This window comes from Embiotoca jacksoni, unplaced genomic scaffold (assembly GCF_022577435.1).
Source record: "Embiotoca jacksoni isolate LCO1_2020_lvr unplaced genomic scaffold, fEmbJac1.0.p SCAF_15, whole genome shotgun sequence".
In the NCBI taxonomy this organism is placed as follows: domain Eukaryota; kingdom Metazoa; phylum Chordata; class Actinopteri; family Embiotocidae; genus Embiotoca; species Embiotoca jacksoni.
In genome coordinates this window covers 12,751,276-12,768,122 of record NW_027185285.1, presented here as the reverse complement: position 1 = coordinate 12,768,122, position 16,847 = coordinate 12,751,276, and the positions used below count along the sequence as shown (strand labels likewise).

General features: G+C 39.6%; 1 protein-coding gene and 1 long non-coding RNA gene across 2 annotated transcripts; one reads left to right on the top strand and one right to left on the bottom strand.

Moving 5' to 3' along the window:
• Window positions 1–728: 728 nt before the first annotated feature.
• On the bottom strand, window positions 729–2,819 carry socs1a (suppressor of cytokine signaling 1a). Its single transcript, XM_069149700.1, has 2 exons — window positions 2,637–2,819; window positions 729–1,566 (listed from the first exon to the last, which is right to left on the bottom strand). Exon 2 carries the CDS (start codon window positions 1,507–1,509, stop codon window positions 811–813), a length of 699 nt encoding a protein of 232 aa, XP_069005801.1. The 5' UTR covers window positions 1,510–1,566; window positions 2,637–2,819; the 3' UTR covers window positions 729–810.
• Window positions 2,820–2,958: 139 nt separating this feature from the next.
• On the top strand, window positions 2,959–7,659 carry LOC138197692 (uncharacterized). Its single transcript, XR_011178228.1, has 4 exons — window positions 2,959–3,040; window positions 3,858–4,017; window positions 4,203–4,278; window positions 5,213–7,659. It is a non-coding gene; the product is annotated as an uncharacterized lncRNA (long non-coding RNA).
• Window positions 7,660–16,847: the final 9,188 nt, after the last annotated feature.

Genomic DNA, 16,847 nt, shown 5'->3' with positions numbered 1-16,847 from the left:
AAGCAAGTTTAAATAGATTTTATTTCAATTAGAGGAAAATCATAATAAAAAAAATATATAAATGTGACACAGAAATAACAAACTGAATCAGATATTATCTGCCTGGCAGTTGGATGAGAAATGTGACACCTCTCCATACAGTGCATCTAAAGATCAGACCCCGTGACTGATGCCCTCTGCAGTACGTCATCTGGGAGAGCACACAGGGTCCAAGTGGTATTTGAGTCTTTGGCAAACATTCATGTGTAATGTAAACATTCAACATTAGAGTATTAAAATCTGCTACAGAAAAAATGGCACCCTGTGAGGGTTTTAACAGTACCTTCCACCACGCCTCCACACCTCTACAAGTCCAGTCTCTAAATGTCTGTTTCTGAGCGGGGACAGACCCTACAGCTTCCAGTAGGACAGTCACCACCTCTTTTATCACCCTAATAGTTCTATTATGTCTGTAGTTCTCTTTTAATGCAGCGCTTTCCAACTTCCCCACAACCAACAGTTCTTTCTCTGTCCTTGTGCAAGTTGGACTCGAGTCTTCAGAGGTAATGTATGTTGAAATGTCCATCAGGAATCCCGTCCAACTGGAGACCGCTCGTCCTCGACTGTGGTGATAACGTGTCTTCGGAAACATTTTGTTGCCTTTCGGCTCAAAAGGGTGTGCTGATCTTATCTGTAACCATGGCGACGCAGTCTCAACCTCCACTACGTGTTGAACAGGCTTTACCAACCCTACCAGATTACTGCTACTTGGTAAAAGCTGCCTTCTTGTTATTAGAAATAATACAGTCAAGACTTTATATGGAAAGCTGGTCACAGTCTGTGAGGGAATTCCATCAGGAAGTCTTGGACCACGTGTGTGAGAGGCAGCTCTGAAACCCGGCCTCCTCCGCCACACAGCTCCATGATGCGCTTCCGGCACAGCTCCTGCAGCGTCGGCTCCCATTTCCTGTACGTGCGGCTCAGGCTCTTCTTGGGAGAGTTGACGTAATGCTCCAACAGGGCAAAGAGCGTCAAGAAGGAGCGCTCGTTTCCCGCCAGCGAGAACTTTTGCCGCTTGTAGTCGATGCGCACGCTGACCGGCCCGCTCTTGGCGTGGTAGGACAGCGTGAAGAAGACGTCTTTCTGACGGCTGTCGCGGACGAGGAAACTGCCCAGCGGCGCGTCCCGCAGCATGCGGTGGGCGTCCTCCACTCCCAGAGGGCCCCAGTAAAAGCCGCTGCGCTCGAGCTTGGCCGCTGTCTCGGTGATGACCTTGCAGTCCTCCTTGCAGGTGAAGGTCGGGAAGTGAGTGAGGTACACGCAGGGGACACGAGCGGATCTCTGGGTCGGCTCTGGGTCGGCCGGGCGCTGAGGCTGCACCGGCTCTGCGTGAAGGGATGATGACGTGGACAAGGGCGAGGATGCGGACAGGGATGAAGATGAGGATGATGAGGATGAAGACAATGATGAGGATGAGGAGCTTGACGAGTGGGTTTTGTCATGGCCTTCCACTGTGCTGTCGGCTACCATCCTACAGGGGAGAGAGGCCCCAAACCCTCTCCCATTTCTGACCACCACACTGACATCCTGATAGAGACGAAGAAGAGGAGAGCGAGGGTTATTATCTTCATCACTCATTAACCAGCATCATTTTACAACAGTTTGAACAAACATCTTCCTGAAAAGTTAGTGGCAGCAAATGTTATTATTCACAATAACACGCAACATTTAAAATGTCAGACAAGTACCATGTAAGGCCTGTTGCTCTACTTCCATGTGTGTGTGTGTGTGTGTGTGTGTGTGTGTGTGTGTGTGTGTGTGTGTGCGCGCGCACACTTATTCAGTGACTGTCTCTATAAATTAGAAGTGTATTGGAACTTCCACCAAGAGGTGCTGTGTTTGATATGACTGGGATTTGCGGTTTGGCTGGTATGCAATCTGCGCTGATGTCAGCCACAGACAGATTACTGTACGCTGCTTGTAGCCACACACACACTCATTTAGGGTGCTTATAAACAGCCCTATTTCTTGAACAAATCTTCTGAATCATCAATTTGAAATCAAAGCTTTTAAAATTAGTGGCAAATACAAAATTGAAAGAAAATACTTGTATTTTAAATAGAAAATATTCCTCTTGTATGACTTTTTTTTTTTATAAATGCTTTGAAATCCTAAACTATGAACCCTGACCTTGTTAGTTTGGATGATACAATTAGCTACAACTTGTACAAATCAACAGGCTTCTCCCGTTTGTGATTCACCTCTTCTCCCTCTGGTTTAATGTGAATGATCTTACATTTGTACAATAAACTGTGGAAAGTTGCACTTAATTCCAAGAAAAATCAATAATTAAAAGGTGACGTGGTGTTTCCAAAAAAAAAAAAAAAAAAAAAAATTCAATGCCATAACAATCACATGCTCAAGCCATTTGGATAGACACCATCCAAACTGACTATATCCCTGACTTTAAAAACCCTTTTGATCTCCAGAGAAACTTGAGTTTGCGCCACAGTTTAACATTGTGATTCAATTACTCGTTTTTCCCCTCCACTGTTCAGGGTGCAGAAATAAAGCACCCACGATTGGTACAAAGCTCCATTTCTGTCCTCTTAAACCAGCCCAGCAGTACAATACAAGTCCAGTCTGAGAAGCCTCACCGTTTTGCTCTAACGACAGCGGCGCGTTAAGGATCCGTTTAATCCCTCAGTGCAAATATGATGCAAGTAATCCGTGACAAAGCGCTGCATGGAGGATCGGCCAAACTGTCACCCGTCGAAAGAGCTGCCTGCAATCCCCACGCCGTCGGCTCGTATATATATATACACGAAGCGTGGTTATCACTATACAGCTGTATGCCCCCTCCCCCTTCTCTCTCTCTCTCTCTCTCTCTCTCTCTCTCTCACTTCAGCTGCAACCAGGCAGTTTCTCTGAAACACAACCGAAAGTGAAACTGATCTGCGCCACTGCGCTCCTCTTTCTATTCGTTTGAACTCGTTATTATTAGGAGAATTTAAAGAAAACCGCAAAGCCACATGACAGCAAGACGTTTACAGAAAGACAGGTGACATATTCGGGTAATGGGAGCATTTAAATATGTATCTCACTGTGTTTTTTTGTTTTTAGCTTTCATACGTTCTTTAAAGATCTATGGGCTAACTTCAGATATGTGCGCTTAAACAGCAATCGTAAATTGATTGTGTGGGATGAGCTTGCACGAAGCCATTTACATAAAGAAAAAAAATAAATTGAATTCAAGTATCTTGGTTATCAAGTTTTCACAGTTTAGTTTCTGTGATCAGCTTAAACTAATTTTGCCTGTGGACATATTAAGATAAGATAAATAAAAATATATTCATACAGCATGCTACAATTAAACAAAACAAATAGGAATAGAAGGAGTAACAACCATAGAACCAATAGGAAGATCAAAGTCTACCAAAATCAACTAAAAACATTGAAAACCATAGAGACATCAGCCAATGAAGATAGGATGAGATAAAAGCAGCAGTTAATAGTTAAGTCTTTAGAGTACTTTTTTTTTTAAAATGCTGCAGAAAATGTGTAAAAAGCAGCTGTAAAGTTTAAATCAGGCTGCTGATGGAATCGGCCTCAGTTAATCCCATTTGGGTAATGATCTCAGGCAAATGGCCAAATAGTTACAGGTCACTTTTGTGGTTAATTATTGTCTGAAATGCTCCTATTGTGACATCCTAACAGTCATTTCGCTGTTTTGTCTGTTGGAACTTTGTTTTCTTGCACATATTCAGTCATTTTCATTGTCTATTTTTTTTAAAATATTATTATAGTTTAGCTGCACCATAATGACAGCAAAGGAACGTGATATAGTCAATTTATGTTGATTTTTTTTTTTTCTCCAGGAAATCCGACTTTAACAGCATTCATGTTTCCTTTATATCATAAGTGAAACAGTTTGCTTGTGAGGCCCGACACATTTCAGAGAACTCTGATGCAGTTGAATGAACTCCAGACAGTTGGCAAGTAGCTGCATCACAAGCTGTATAATAACATCGTCTACAGGTGAGGTCATCACTCGTGAATCCTGTTGATATTTGCATGAAAACATCTCATGTTGAAGTGATGTCATGGCTCCCTCAACAAAGACAAAGTCTGGACTCTGGATAAGTGCTCCCATACTCACTTTGCTTTGCTTCACTCGTGAATACATCTCCCCGCCCTAACTTTTTTTTGTTCTTCTTCTGCAGCGTCCTGTTGGTACAGGACAACTTTGCACAAAACAGAGAGAAATGAAAGTATGCCACTGGCCACTGTGGTAAATGGGTAAGTATATCAAAACATAACTGTTTTAGAGAGAGAGAGAAATAAAGCGTAATCATGGTAATGTTACCAGACAGAAAGTTAAGGAAACACTGGAGGTCAGCTGATATTGCTTCAAGAGACAGAAACAGGCAGGAGGACACATGATAGCAAGTCTACCCTTTGTGAGGTCAAAGCGTCTCTGTGTCACCGTTAGTTTCATTTAAACAGCACGACTCTGACTCAGCTAGTACTCAGATCAGCCTGGCGCTCCCATTATGCATAGAAAATAGTTCTAACTCTGCACTCCTCATGGAGACCCAGCAGAAGCAGGCTTACAACCCTTTTGTGTCCCCTTCCTGAAAACTTCTGGTTAGTTGTTTGCATGTGGGAGTTACATCAGCATTCTTTTAAATAACTGGCAAAAAGCATTTGTTGTGTAAAAACATTTATGTTTGCACAATTCAAGCTATAAAACGGCAAAGATCTGTTTTAATTTGGGTTTTCGTTTACTTTTAGGACCTGGTCTCAGTCTGAAACGTCATTGTTTGTTTAACTTTTACAAGATTTTCCTTGTTCTAATGCTTCACTCGATAAATATATGTTTAACTTGTGTATTTTGTGGGTGGCCTGGAGAGTACCTCATCATATCGCTGCAGACTGATGCAAATAAAGAGAGAGACAGAGGGAAGGAGTCCTGCGTTTACTGCCCTCTGGGCTGGACTCTGAGTTGTCAGCTCAGTAATGAGTTCAATGAGAAATACATCCTAATTTTAACACTGGACGTACACCACTGCTGTTTCTGCTTGAGTTGGATTTACTGCATGCCTTGCAGATGTCCAAATTACTGGCATCTCGTGCTGCATATGTGCACGTGTTTTGTGTGCAATATAATCATGCAGGCAATGTTTGTGTGTATGTGCCCACATGTTTCCTAAGTTTCATTTCTGTGAAACAGGGAGAGAGACGAGAGACTGAAACACAGCCGGATCAACAGAGTGCGTGTTGTGTCTAAATGCAGCTCCTGGCACACTGCTGAGAGTGTGTCTGGATGCATGTGTGCAGAAAGAAGATGCATTTAGTGCATGCATTCATGTGAAATCTAACTGTAAACATGCACTAGTTATGGAAGATTTGTTGGAGGTTTGATGGATGAAAAGCTTGCTGTATTTGAAAGTATTCTGTGTTGGAAGTCTCACTGATTGATGGCAGATGGATGAAAAATGTTGAGTGGGGAAAATAGATTTTTTTTTTTTTCCTATTGTTTCCAGTGTAGTTGCTGGGGAATCAGCATTGAACATGTCTCTGCACATAGACGCTCTGGACATTTTCCCAGCTCAGGCTTTGATGTTGTTTTTCACTCTTAACTTCTGAGGTCTGCAGAGATGTCGGCAACTATTGAATTGTATCAAGTTGTCCTGCAGACCTACAGATCACACAGTGTTTCGTACAGTTTTATCTGCCGCGGATGAGAACAGCACAGACTGAAATCAGATCCTGAGCAGGATCGGTGTGGATGTGTCTTCACAGGAGGCCTTTGTGTCAGGCAGACTGAGACGTTTGTGTCACTGAGGCCTTCTGGTCATTGTTGCTCACTCTCTCTCCACCCGGCTACAAAACAAATCTGCACTTCCTTTTCTGCAAAACGGGAATTCTTCAAAGCATGGAGTCATCTCTTTGTTTTTCTTGTTCTTTGGCTCTGGTAACTTTGCACATTTACTAACAATGTTGCCGATAAGAAATTGTGTGTTTTGTATAGCCTACTATTCACACCTTTGTGTCTCTTGTTTCTCTGGTATTCAGTGACACCCATTGTTATTATTTCTACTATTCCTCATTATGCTGCTCCCATGTCATGTTTGTTCTCGTTCTGTGCTGTTTCTTCTCCATGCAGTCTCACTCTGACTGTCTTTCCTGTTCTTTCCTCATCCGGGCATTTCCAAGCCTTTACTAACAGTCACTTATATTACGGCAACCTCAGCTGCCCCCCATGAGGTCTGGCTCCATAGCAGAATGTACTTTCATTATGAAAAAAAAAAAAATATATATATATATACCTAACATTGTGTTGTTATGTTTTCCACGGCATCACTTTCACTTTTGCTGACATTATTATATGGTGCTCTGACTGTAACAATGATAAGGTGGCGCCTCGTTATCTTCCAGTAAATGCTACAAAATACACACACCTAATATGAACATGCTGTCAGTCTTTTTGTGCTGTGGGCATTATTATTGTGTCCTGGTGTGATTTGGTGCAGTAAACCAGAAGCTGAATCATAAAAAAAAAAAGCAATATTGGCTTTATTGTCTGCTTTTCTTGTGTGTTCAACAGTTTAATTGTTTTTCCACTCAATGATGAGCTAGACCTATAAGTGTAATTATGATGCACTTTACAGGAAGGAAAGGGGGAAGAGTAAGAAAATAGAAGCAGAAAAAACACAAGACAATAAAAAAAAAAAAAGAAGAATTATGCACATTATTTAAATGATGATGTATAAGACTTGAAAAGTTTGTTGAAGGTTTTCTTACATTCCAGGAAATTGTCGTGTTTGGATGTTACTGTAAAAAAAAAAATATGAAAAGGCCCCACTTTTGTTCTTATTACCCCCATAAAATAGATAATAATTACTCATTTTAGCTTTTGCCAGGTACCAAAACACTTCCCTGCTAAAACTTGTAAACTTGTTAATATTAAACCCAGTGTTGTAGACATGACAGTAGTCTCTCTGATTGTTACTGTATATAAGTGTTGGTTAGAGGAAGGACAAGAGCCAGCAGGCCTCAGCCGCACCTGCCTGAAGTTTCTGTGAAGTAAATCCAATAGTGCCTGTCTTCATCTGTCAAAATAGAATTGGGATGAAAATGGAAGCAGAGTTGCAGTGAAATGAGAAGCTGCATTTCAGTGAATCTTTCCTGATTAGAGGAAGGAGGTTCTAAGAAATCACTGGGACTTTTATGACTTTCCAAATTACGAAACTAAAAGCACTTCTAGGACCATAAACTCACCATATCTGTTGTACAATTTAGATAACATCTAAATGGCCTATGGCTCACATGTCATTCTGCTGAATGTAAAAGTACAAATGTTTTCTGTGAATTCCTGATGTGTCTGGGAAGCACTGCAGGACTTTTATTGTTACTGCTGACCATTAGAATATCTTATAGACTTCAACAGTTTCCAATTCTGATGTATTCTTATGTCATCAGACCACAAGAATTCACAGAAAAACTCTGCATGGATCATTTATTCTTTGCAATCTGTGAATTTAATTTTAATCTCAGAGGTTTTATGCAACAAGCTGCTGCAGAGTTCCTGTTCAGACGGGTCCTTCTGGCATGGCATCTTGATTTCTACTTCAATGAGTCATTTCTAGCTTTTTCCAGGCTCTTCTCTTCCTGTAATATAATGATATTTATCCTGTATTACATAAGAACAAATAAAAACCTGCAAAATGATCATGAAATCCCTTGAAAGAAATCTTATAGATATATTCAACTTTATCATTGTACTCTCACTTGTTTTTGTTTGCTGACTGTCCTTTGTTTCACGAACTGAAGGATCTTCGTTTCCTTTGTATTTTGACTGAACAGCTTGCTGTGTCCAGAAAGTCCTCATTAGAACAGTACAGAAATAGTTTTGGAACAGATTCATTTTCCGGCTCAAGAACACATGTTCAGGGCTGCCACTTAGAGTCATGAGATACGACATCTTCTAACCATGAATTGACTTTTAAACCATACAACCTGTATTGCAGGCACAGCCCTTCTCTCAGAGGTCATTCATCAAGTGAAACAATTTACAGTGATACAGTCAAGAGGTTTACTTGAAAAGAGTGGCTGTGCCAGAAAGTCAGCTGTCGGACTGGGTCGTCAGACGGCTGTACTGGTTAAATGTCGAATAGATGTTTCCTGATTAAACATCTTCTGGAGAATCTCACAGCCACTAGGAGGAAGATGTGAATGTCTTCCTCATGTGGTGCACACACTGAGCCAGAAAACCTACTTTGGTCTGTCGGTAAAGTGCAACTTTAACTTTTATTTCATTCATTAGCTATCTGGATTTTATTGTTATCCACATAATGGAGCTGTTGGCAGACCGCAGGCACATGAAACAGCCTGTAAGTGCAACTGGCGAAGAAAAGCAAACTCTGGGAAGTAAAACCATGTGAACAACTGCTGCCTGCTGCTTGACAAGGAGTCCAACTGAGTGTTATGTTTCTGTGATTGTCTTGATTCAGATCACTGACATCAGCACTGAGAGAAAAGGCACGGAGGGAAGACTATTCTTTCATTATGCCTTTTTTGGATTTTTAAAAACTCAATGGATAGGCATTAATGCTGTGAGATTAAAGTAAAATGTCCTGAACTTCAATCACAGAGTCCTTCACATCAGAGGATGAGCCAGTTGGGTATTCTATCTCTTGAAGCTAGCGGTGGAAGAAGTATTCAGATCTTTTCGAATGTAAAAGTACAAACCATCATTGTAAGGGTCCCAAAGGAACACAAACGGTCACAAAATACATGGGAGAGGTCGCGAGAATAGAATAGAGAAGAAACATAAATAAATTCTGCTACACATATATTTATTCATTTATTTACTTAATTATAACATTTCTGCTTTGTTGTGGCTAAATTGGGATTTATTTATTTTTTTAGCGTTAGACTCTTTAAATAAATCTGAGAGGGTAAATGTCTTTCTGGCAGAACTGCTCACAGCTGGGAATCACTGGTTTAATATTCACAAAACTTTACTAATTCACTAATCTGAGGTATTACTATTTACTAGAGCTGTCAGATAAATGTAGAAGAGTAGAAAGGAAACATTTTACCTCTGAAGAGTAGTAGGAGACAAGTCTAAATGAAGATATATATATATAGTATATTATAGATAGATAGATATATACTTTATTAATCCCTCAGAGGGACATTTTTATGTCACAGCAGCATGTACAGGGCAAAAAAATTGAATATAATTTAAACATGTACGTTTGTTATTAGTAATTAATGTATTATAAGTACCTTAAAACTGTACTTATGTATAGTACTTGAGTTAACGTACTTCCTACCACTGCCTAAAACATACAGTAACAGTAAACATGATGTAACACACTCGTGCTTAATGATGAGGAACTTGAACACCATCAGCACATCCTCACACATATACTGAATGTGTCTGAGTGTGGGGTTTATATGATGTGCTTTTTGAACAGAAAGTACACGGCGTGTCAGATCACGTTACTGGAAGCATGCTGAGATAAGATATGTGATCTGACTCTTGGCTCAGTTTGAACTCAGACTGGTCACTCGGACTGGAGGTCCGAGCTTCGCTTTTATGCCGTTAATGACATAATGTTGACCCTTAGTGTTACCAGGAGTTTAGCTCAAAATCTGAATTTTGTTTATATGATCCACAAATACCAGTTGGAGTTTTATATCCAGTAATTTGGAGATTTATCAGATGCCATATCATTAGTGGTTTATAATGTTCTGAGAAAACTCTAAAGAACTCTGGTAAATTATCACAGTGATAATTATATTAACTTCTCGCTTCTGGTCTGAGGATTACTAAAAATTGCTCAAGTGTTTTTAAGGGGGTCTTTTGGCACTCCCTACTTGTTGGTCAAGTTTCCTTCAGAACTATTCCTGTATTATACGAGCAGTGTCAACCCAGCTGGATAAGCCCTCCTCCTCACGCCTATAGTGCACCTCCAAGACACTTAAGTCAAAGCTCCTCTTCTGTGCGACCTCTTTATATCTGCCCACAACATATTTACAATACGTAGATCTGTAAACGGTATGATTGATTCAGTTTAATTTGACTTTTTTTCGAGAAGATTTGCACAGTGAGAATACAGTAATGTGTTATGTGGCTACGGTACGTCCTCGATGTGAAAAAAGGTTTTCCAACATTACACAACAACGCGTGAGGAATTTCATCATCCTTGTTTTTCTGGTTTTCCAGATTTATCTGTAAGCTCTCTGCACTCTGTTTGAAATGTATGTGAAAGGTAAAATCCTGAAGTTAGCTCCACCACATTCAGCTCATCACGGGCCAAAGTCTGGATCTATGATGTCATGGATCAATACATAATGAATATCCAACTGAAGTTCTGAAACAACTGGAAAAGGATGTAGTTACTCGTATTTGACTTTGTTATGAGCTCCTATTAAGTGTTCTGTTGGCTTTACCAGTTGGCATCAATGCAGTGTGTGTTTAAACGTTCACCTCCTGCACCACCTCTATTATGTTTGCACAAATACCACAGCAGTGTAACAATCTCAACACCTTTCATAGAGGATAATGAGCAAAAACATACAGAAATAAGTTATGATTACCAAAATATATGCACATGAATGGTAAATGTTGTCTTTGTTGTTCATCTGTGATGTCAAGATCAGATGAGATGAGATCTGCCCAGTTGGTTTATCACATGGTGAAAATCTGAGAGTGCTCTATTCAATTTAAAATCCCACCTTCTAATTAGACATTAAACAAACAAATTTACATGCAGTGGCTGTAGTGAGCTCGGTGTGTAAAAGGGTAAGTAGTCAAAGTGAAACTGAAATGTTCTCACCTCTCCAAGTTATTGATAAGAAAATAATTCCTGCTCAAGTGTAGTTTCCTTTTTCCCTCCACTTTCTGGGAAAAGAGGTTACAGTTTAAGTCACAAAGCAATTTAGACTGAAGTGTTGAATGGAGCAGGGTGGAGAGCAATATGTTGTTCACTATTATCTGACCTGTAATGAGTGTAAACAGGCATGTAAAACAGGTATTCATTTTACAGTTGAATGACTAATCAATTCAATTCAACTTTATTGATATAGCGCCAAATCACAACATAGGTTATTTCATGGCACTTAACACATTAAAGTCCTTACAGCAAGACTTTACAATATTATACACAGAAACCCAACAATTCAACAATTCCCACATAAGGAATCACAGTGGTACACCCAAATGACACCTATATATATATATATATATATATGCGTGCAGCTATTTGGGTATATATATATATATATATATATAGGTGTCAGACTACTAACTTCAAACAATGATATATATATTTGCACACATGTACAAGAATAATTTATGTAAATACAAGTCTTCAACAAACTCTCCAAGTCTTACTGTAAATGCACATACCCTTTATATAATTATGTGACTGCAGGCGAAAAGTGTGTGTGTGTGTGTGTGTGTCTGTGCAAAAACTTTACATGCTGTAGGGTATTTATGTATGTCAGTTTGCGTGAGTGAGTTCAATTTGTGGTTTATATCCATCTTAGCGGTTGCGTTGTGACAGAAATGGTCGTTTTCAGGGAACACGAAAGTGAAAGTAAGATTTTTTTTTTTAAACAATCACTATCCTTATCTAAACATAGGAAGGGAAAAACAAGGCATAATGTTGAGCAACTTGTGTTTTTCTTTTGTTATTAGTATTACTAATGAAAAAAGCATTTTGAACACGGTTTGTCTTTCATGAGTGGAGCAGAGCCTGATCAGGTCTTCTCAGGATCCTGTTTTTTTATTGTACACATCAACACATGTCCTGGTTTCAGAAGCCTGGATCAACCCTTATCCTGGTTTTGAGATATAAGCTTCCTGGACTATAGAGACTAGAACAACGTGGCCTGTAAACATTTGATCCAGGTTTCTAAACTTTCTATGTTGGGGAAATAATAAGCAGCTACCATCCAGAATTAAATAATTGTGAACCTTAATCAGTTGGTGTTATGTCATTAAAGCAGTAATATGATCTACCAAATTGCTTATGTTCAATATAAATCTCATAGACCTATATGATCAAAATCAGGATAAGACTAAAACATGCTTATTTCCAGTAAACTCCCTCAGTTATAACTAAGACTACATAAAATAATACCTCTGTGATATCATTACCACTAAGACCAGAGCTGCTTTTGCTTTATATTATATAATATAATACATCATATGTTCATAAGCCGCAGATGATGCAGCATCAAAATGTTAACTCCTACTCTCCTCGTGAGCATGCAAACAAATTACTTACCGGATACATGTTTATCGTACACAGTCCTAATCGTAATTTGAATCTTTCCACTAAACAGTGTCAGTCACGAGTTAACGTCTGATAAATACAAATAGATACTGACACAGACACACCACAACTCTGTGGTCAAACTCAGCTGAAGTCATGTGACCTCCTGTTAGCTTCCCAGCAATACATACTTTGTATTGTCCCCCCATATAACCTAGAAGTTCATGAGTGTGTGAGTGCATCTTTATTTATAGTACACGCCTTCAAAACAACACTTGAATCATGGGAGATATTTTTTTGTTTTAGCAATTTATTTCTTATTTCCAGGCATCATTACTAACTGTGGGGTGGATCAATTTTAATAATGGTATCAGACATGACACCCTCTGATTTTAACATTTTAGCCTGCATGATCTCATTGTGCTAAAAAATAATCTGTAGCTGAACAGAAAAGTACGTTTTGACGCTCCCGGAATGACACTTTTCACTTTCAAAGAAATTAAATGATGAAATGAAAGTAACATCGACGTCATACTGTTAGGATTTAACAAAAAAGGGCATAATCCTTTGCTGTTGAAACAGTGGCTGTGTTGATGGTCAAATGCGTGTGTGTGTGTGTGTGTGTGTGTGTGTGTGTGTGTGTGTGTGTGTGTGTGTGTGTGTGTGTGTGTGTGTGTGTGTGTGTTTGTTTGGGTGTCCAAAGCCATAAAAAGAGGGAAATGGCACTTCTCTGTAATATTTTTGCATTTCAGAATAAGAGGATGTCTGTAAAGCCTTTACAGTAAGTACACACACAGACACACACACGCACGCACACACACACACACACACACACACACACACACACACACACACACACACACACACACACACCACAGAAACTTGGATATCATACTAACCCTTAAGAAGGCTCTTTTGGATTTTAATGTGTTTTGGCAGTTGGGTCATTAATGATGCCAGATCTTTAAAAAAAACAACAACATCAAAGACAATGTTAGTGACAGAAGTTACAGTTACAGATCATTAAGAACTGAGGGTGTGTTTGCATAAGATTTAGTCTGGATTGGCTAATAATGTGTATTACTGAGCACAAGGACATGATGATGAGGAAGAGCTACAATAACAACAACCTTCCAAAACCCGCTCCAGTGTTTCACAGAAACACCTGGGCTGTTTCTTATTAGACAAAGCTGAATTTGAGCTTGTTGATTTGAAGCATCGTCACAGTCAAATTCACCAGTTGGCCCAAGTCACAGTCAAAAATCACAGGTGTCAATGATGATTGATGAAGTCCATTTAACTACCTTGGTTTCATGGATCAGGTTTTGGGCAGCCTCATTGTCACACAGTTAATTTTTCAGTCAACAAGAAGAGAGCCAACATTAATGTTATTAGTCAGTGCTTTTCATACTACATTACAAACGTCTGCTGTCTTGACACTACAGTTCAAAGGTTTACTAAAAAAGGGGTAAAAAAAAAAAAAAAAGAAATAACACTGATTAATTTCTATGATATTTTCTTTCTCTCTCTTGGTTGTGTTTTTGTTCAACTTTGAAGGATTTTTTAAAGAATAATACCACTCTTATGTCTGTGCAGTCACGTAAAAAGCCAGCAGCCATTTATCTTAGCTTAGCACGAATGGAAAGAAAGGGTTTGTCAAAAGAAAGCAGCCTCCATCTTTTAGCACACTGAGTTAATACTCCACATCCACCTAACATAAACAAATGGAGGCCTTTGGTCCTTTTTCATTTTCAAACAGGGAGCAGTCACTATCTAACATTTTTTGTTTACTTTCATGTTCTTTGAAGTTAATCCTTCGCATGTTGTGAATGAGAGCAAACTATGACTAGTTTGGGATGTCATTGTCTGAAAATATTATCAGTGTCAGATTATCAGACTTGACAAAGATATTGTGTGGTCTGACCATTAAAACGACAGGGTGTTGTTTAACTGTGACTTCCTGAAGTCTTGTAACGCCTATGGGGTTTCCTGGGAACAAATGGAGATGGCATTCCTTTGATGATGATGGAATGAGTTGCACAAATAGCAATACATCATTAAATATGATGTCTTATTGATAACTGCATGTGCAGTGGATACAGTATCCAGTTATTTGATGATATGCTTTGGATAGTTTCCGCATTCCCAGCAGTTTCTTTTTATGACTGAACAGTCAATAAACCGCAAGTTATTATAATGACAGCACAAATCCTTTCATTCTCATTACCGTCAGGATTATCTGAGATCCATGTGTGGTGGTCATGTATTAGTGCTGCTGTTCAGTGTACAAAAGCTCTATCCAACTGAGAGAGTCACATGCATAGTCGCCTCAGTCCAATACAGCAGGCATGTCCAAAGTCCGGCCCGCGGGCCAATCACGATTTCATACGGCCCGCAGCTTCGGTCTTATAATGTGTTAGTTATGGCTCGCTAGCTCTGTCAGAATAAATAAATCATACAAATGTAAATATGTAATTCCTCCTTTCACCACACGGTGGCAGCGCCGTTCTCACGCTATCTGGCTCTGCATCCGTGCCGCGAACCCTTCTCAAATCATTTCTGCCATGGCGACCGCAAAAAAAAAAAAGAGAAAAGTTGACAGTGAGGGCCGCCGCTTTCAGGAGCGGTGGGAATTACAATACTTCTTCACTGAAAATCGAGGCAATTGTGTTTGTCTAATTTGTAAAGAGGTAGTTGCCTTGTTTAAGGATTTCAACGTAAAGAGACACTATGAGACTAAACATGCTGCAACGTACGACAAGCTGACGGGGAGAGGCCGCGCTGAAAAAGTGAAGCAACTCCAAGCTGCTCCGGCATCACAACAGAGAGTCTTCAAAATTTTGCCAAACATCTCAAATTTGACGACGTTATGAAACCAGTGGCAAAGGCAATCAATTCTATTCGCTCTAAAGCTCTAACCCACCGACAGTTTCAGCAGTTCTTGCGTGACATCCAGGCTGAATACGGTGACGTAATACATCACAACGATGTGAGGTGGCTCAGTCGGGGGTCCGCACTGCAGCGATTTCTCTCTCTCAAAGAGGAAATTGGACATTTTTTGGGGGTGAGAAGGGACAACCAATGGAAGAACATGATGCTCCTCCACAGCTGCAGATGGAGCTCATTGAGCTGCAGTGTGACGATGAGTGCCGCGGAAAACACCAGCAGTGTTCTCCTGTTGGCTTTTACCGGCAGCTGGACAAAAGCAGGTTTCCAGAAATGCAGTCATTCGCTAAGAAAATGCTGAGCTTATTCGGCTCCACATATTTGTGTGAGCAAACATTCTCAGTCATGAACTTTAACAAGAACCGATTGAGGTCAAGGATGAGTGACTCCCACTTGCGTGGCATTTTACGCATCTCAGCCACTGCTCTCAAGCCAGATCTGGCCTCTTTACTTAAATCTAGATCTCAGTATCACCCTTCCCATTAGTGTCAGCAAGTTATCTGTTCCTTGATCAATCTGAAATTGAGTGTTTTGAACGGTAACATCTGTCACTATTAACAGTGAAAAGCCTAAAGCACACTAATGCACTTGGACTTATGGCACTCATGCTATTAAACTCTTGAATAAGATGTGTGTTATAACTGTTGATGTTATGTACCTGTAGATGTGACACAAACTATTACTTTCTGAAAGATCTTGTAAAAGACAAAGGCAAAATTCACTTGTTTTAAAGTTTAATGGTAACAGACCACTTCGCATTACTTATAACTCCTGTTTAAAATGTTCATGAGGCAAAGATATTTAACTCATGGAAATTGAAGGTATTCTATACAGTTTGTTCAATGCTATCTGACTGAATGAAAGGCAGAATTGTGTTTTTAGAGTTGTTCACGTCTGCCTGAGTGGCTTATATTTGGTTACATTGTCATTTGAAAAATAAAGTTAATTGTGACAATGAAAATTGTTTTATAACTGTGTATTTTCATGTAACTTTTGTGGTTAAAAAAATGTCAGAAGGAACTATTGGCCCCCGGGCATCTTCACTTTATCAAATTTGGCCCTCTTTGCAAAAAGTTTGGACACCCCTGCAATACAGGAATCAGTTAACAAATATATGTTTGCCTTCATAGCATGTGTGAGTCTGTCAAATGTTCATGGTAAAAGAAAGAACACAAGAGCTTATCCGTTTGCTTGTGAGGAAAAACAAATAGACACTGGGTGTAATGGAAAAATGTAATATTCTGCGTGTGTTTGTGCTTGTGCATTGGAAAACAACATTATTGGCTGTGAGGGGTCCTCGCTTTAGAATATTGAGCTTTTTGGCAGATACAAGGACACATGTCTTGATGGTTAGAGATTGTGTTAAGTGTTAGCCTTGTAGTCTCCACTTCCCAAGGTATTCATGTGCAATAAAAGATAAGAAAGATAACTTCTCTCTTGTGAATCTTTTCGTCTGAATTTCCATAAAAAGGGAAATTTACCCTCAAAAAGAAGTAGACACAAAGGTAGAGGAAAAAGTTGGTCAAATACATCAAAAGAACATTTTGAACAGCAGTGATTTGAGTTTGTGCGTTTCCTCAAAGTACACGTGTCCAAGTGGCGTGTGGTGGAGTCTTGGTGGAGGGT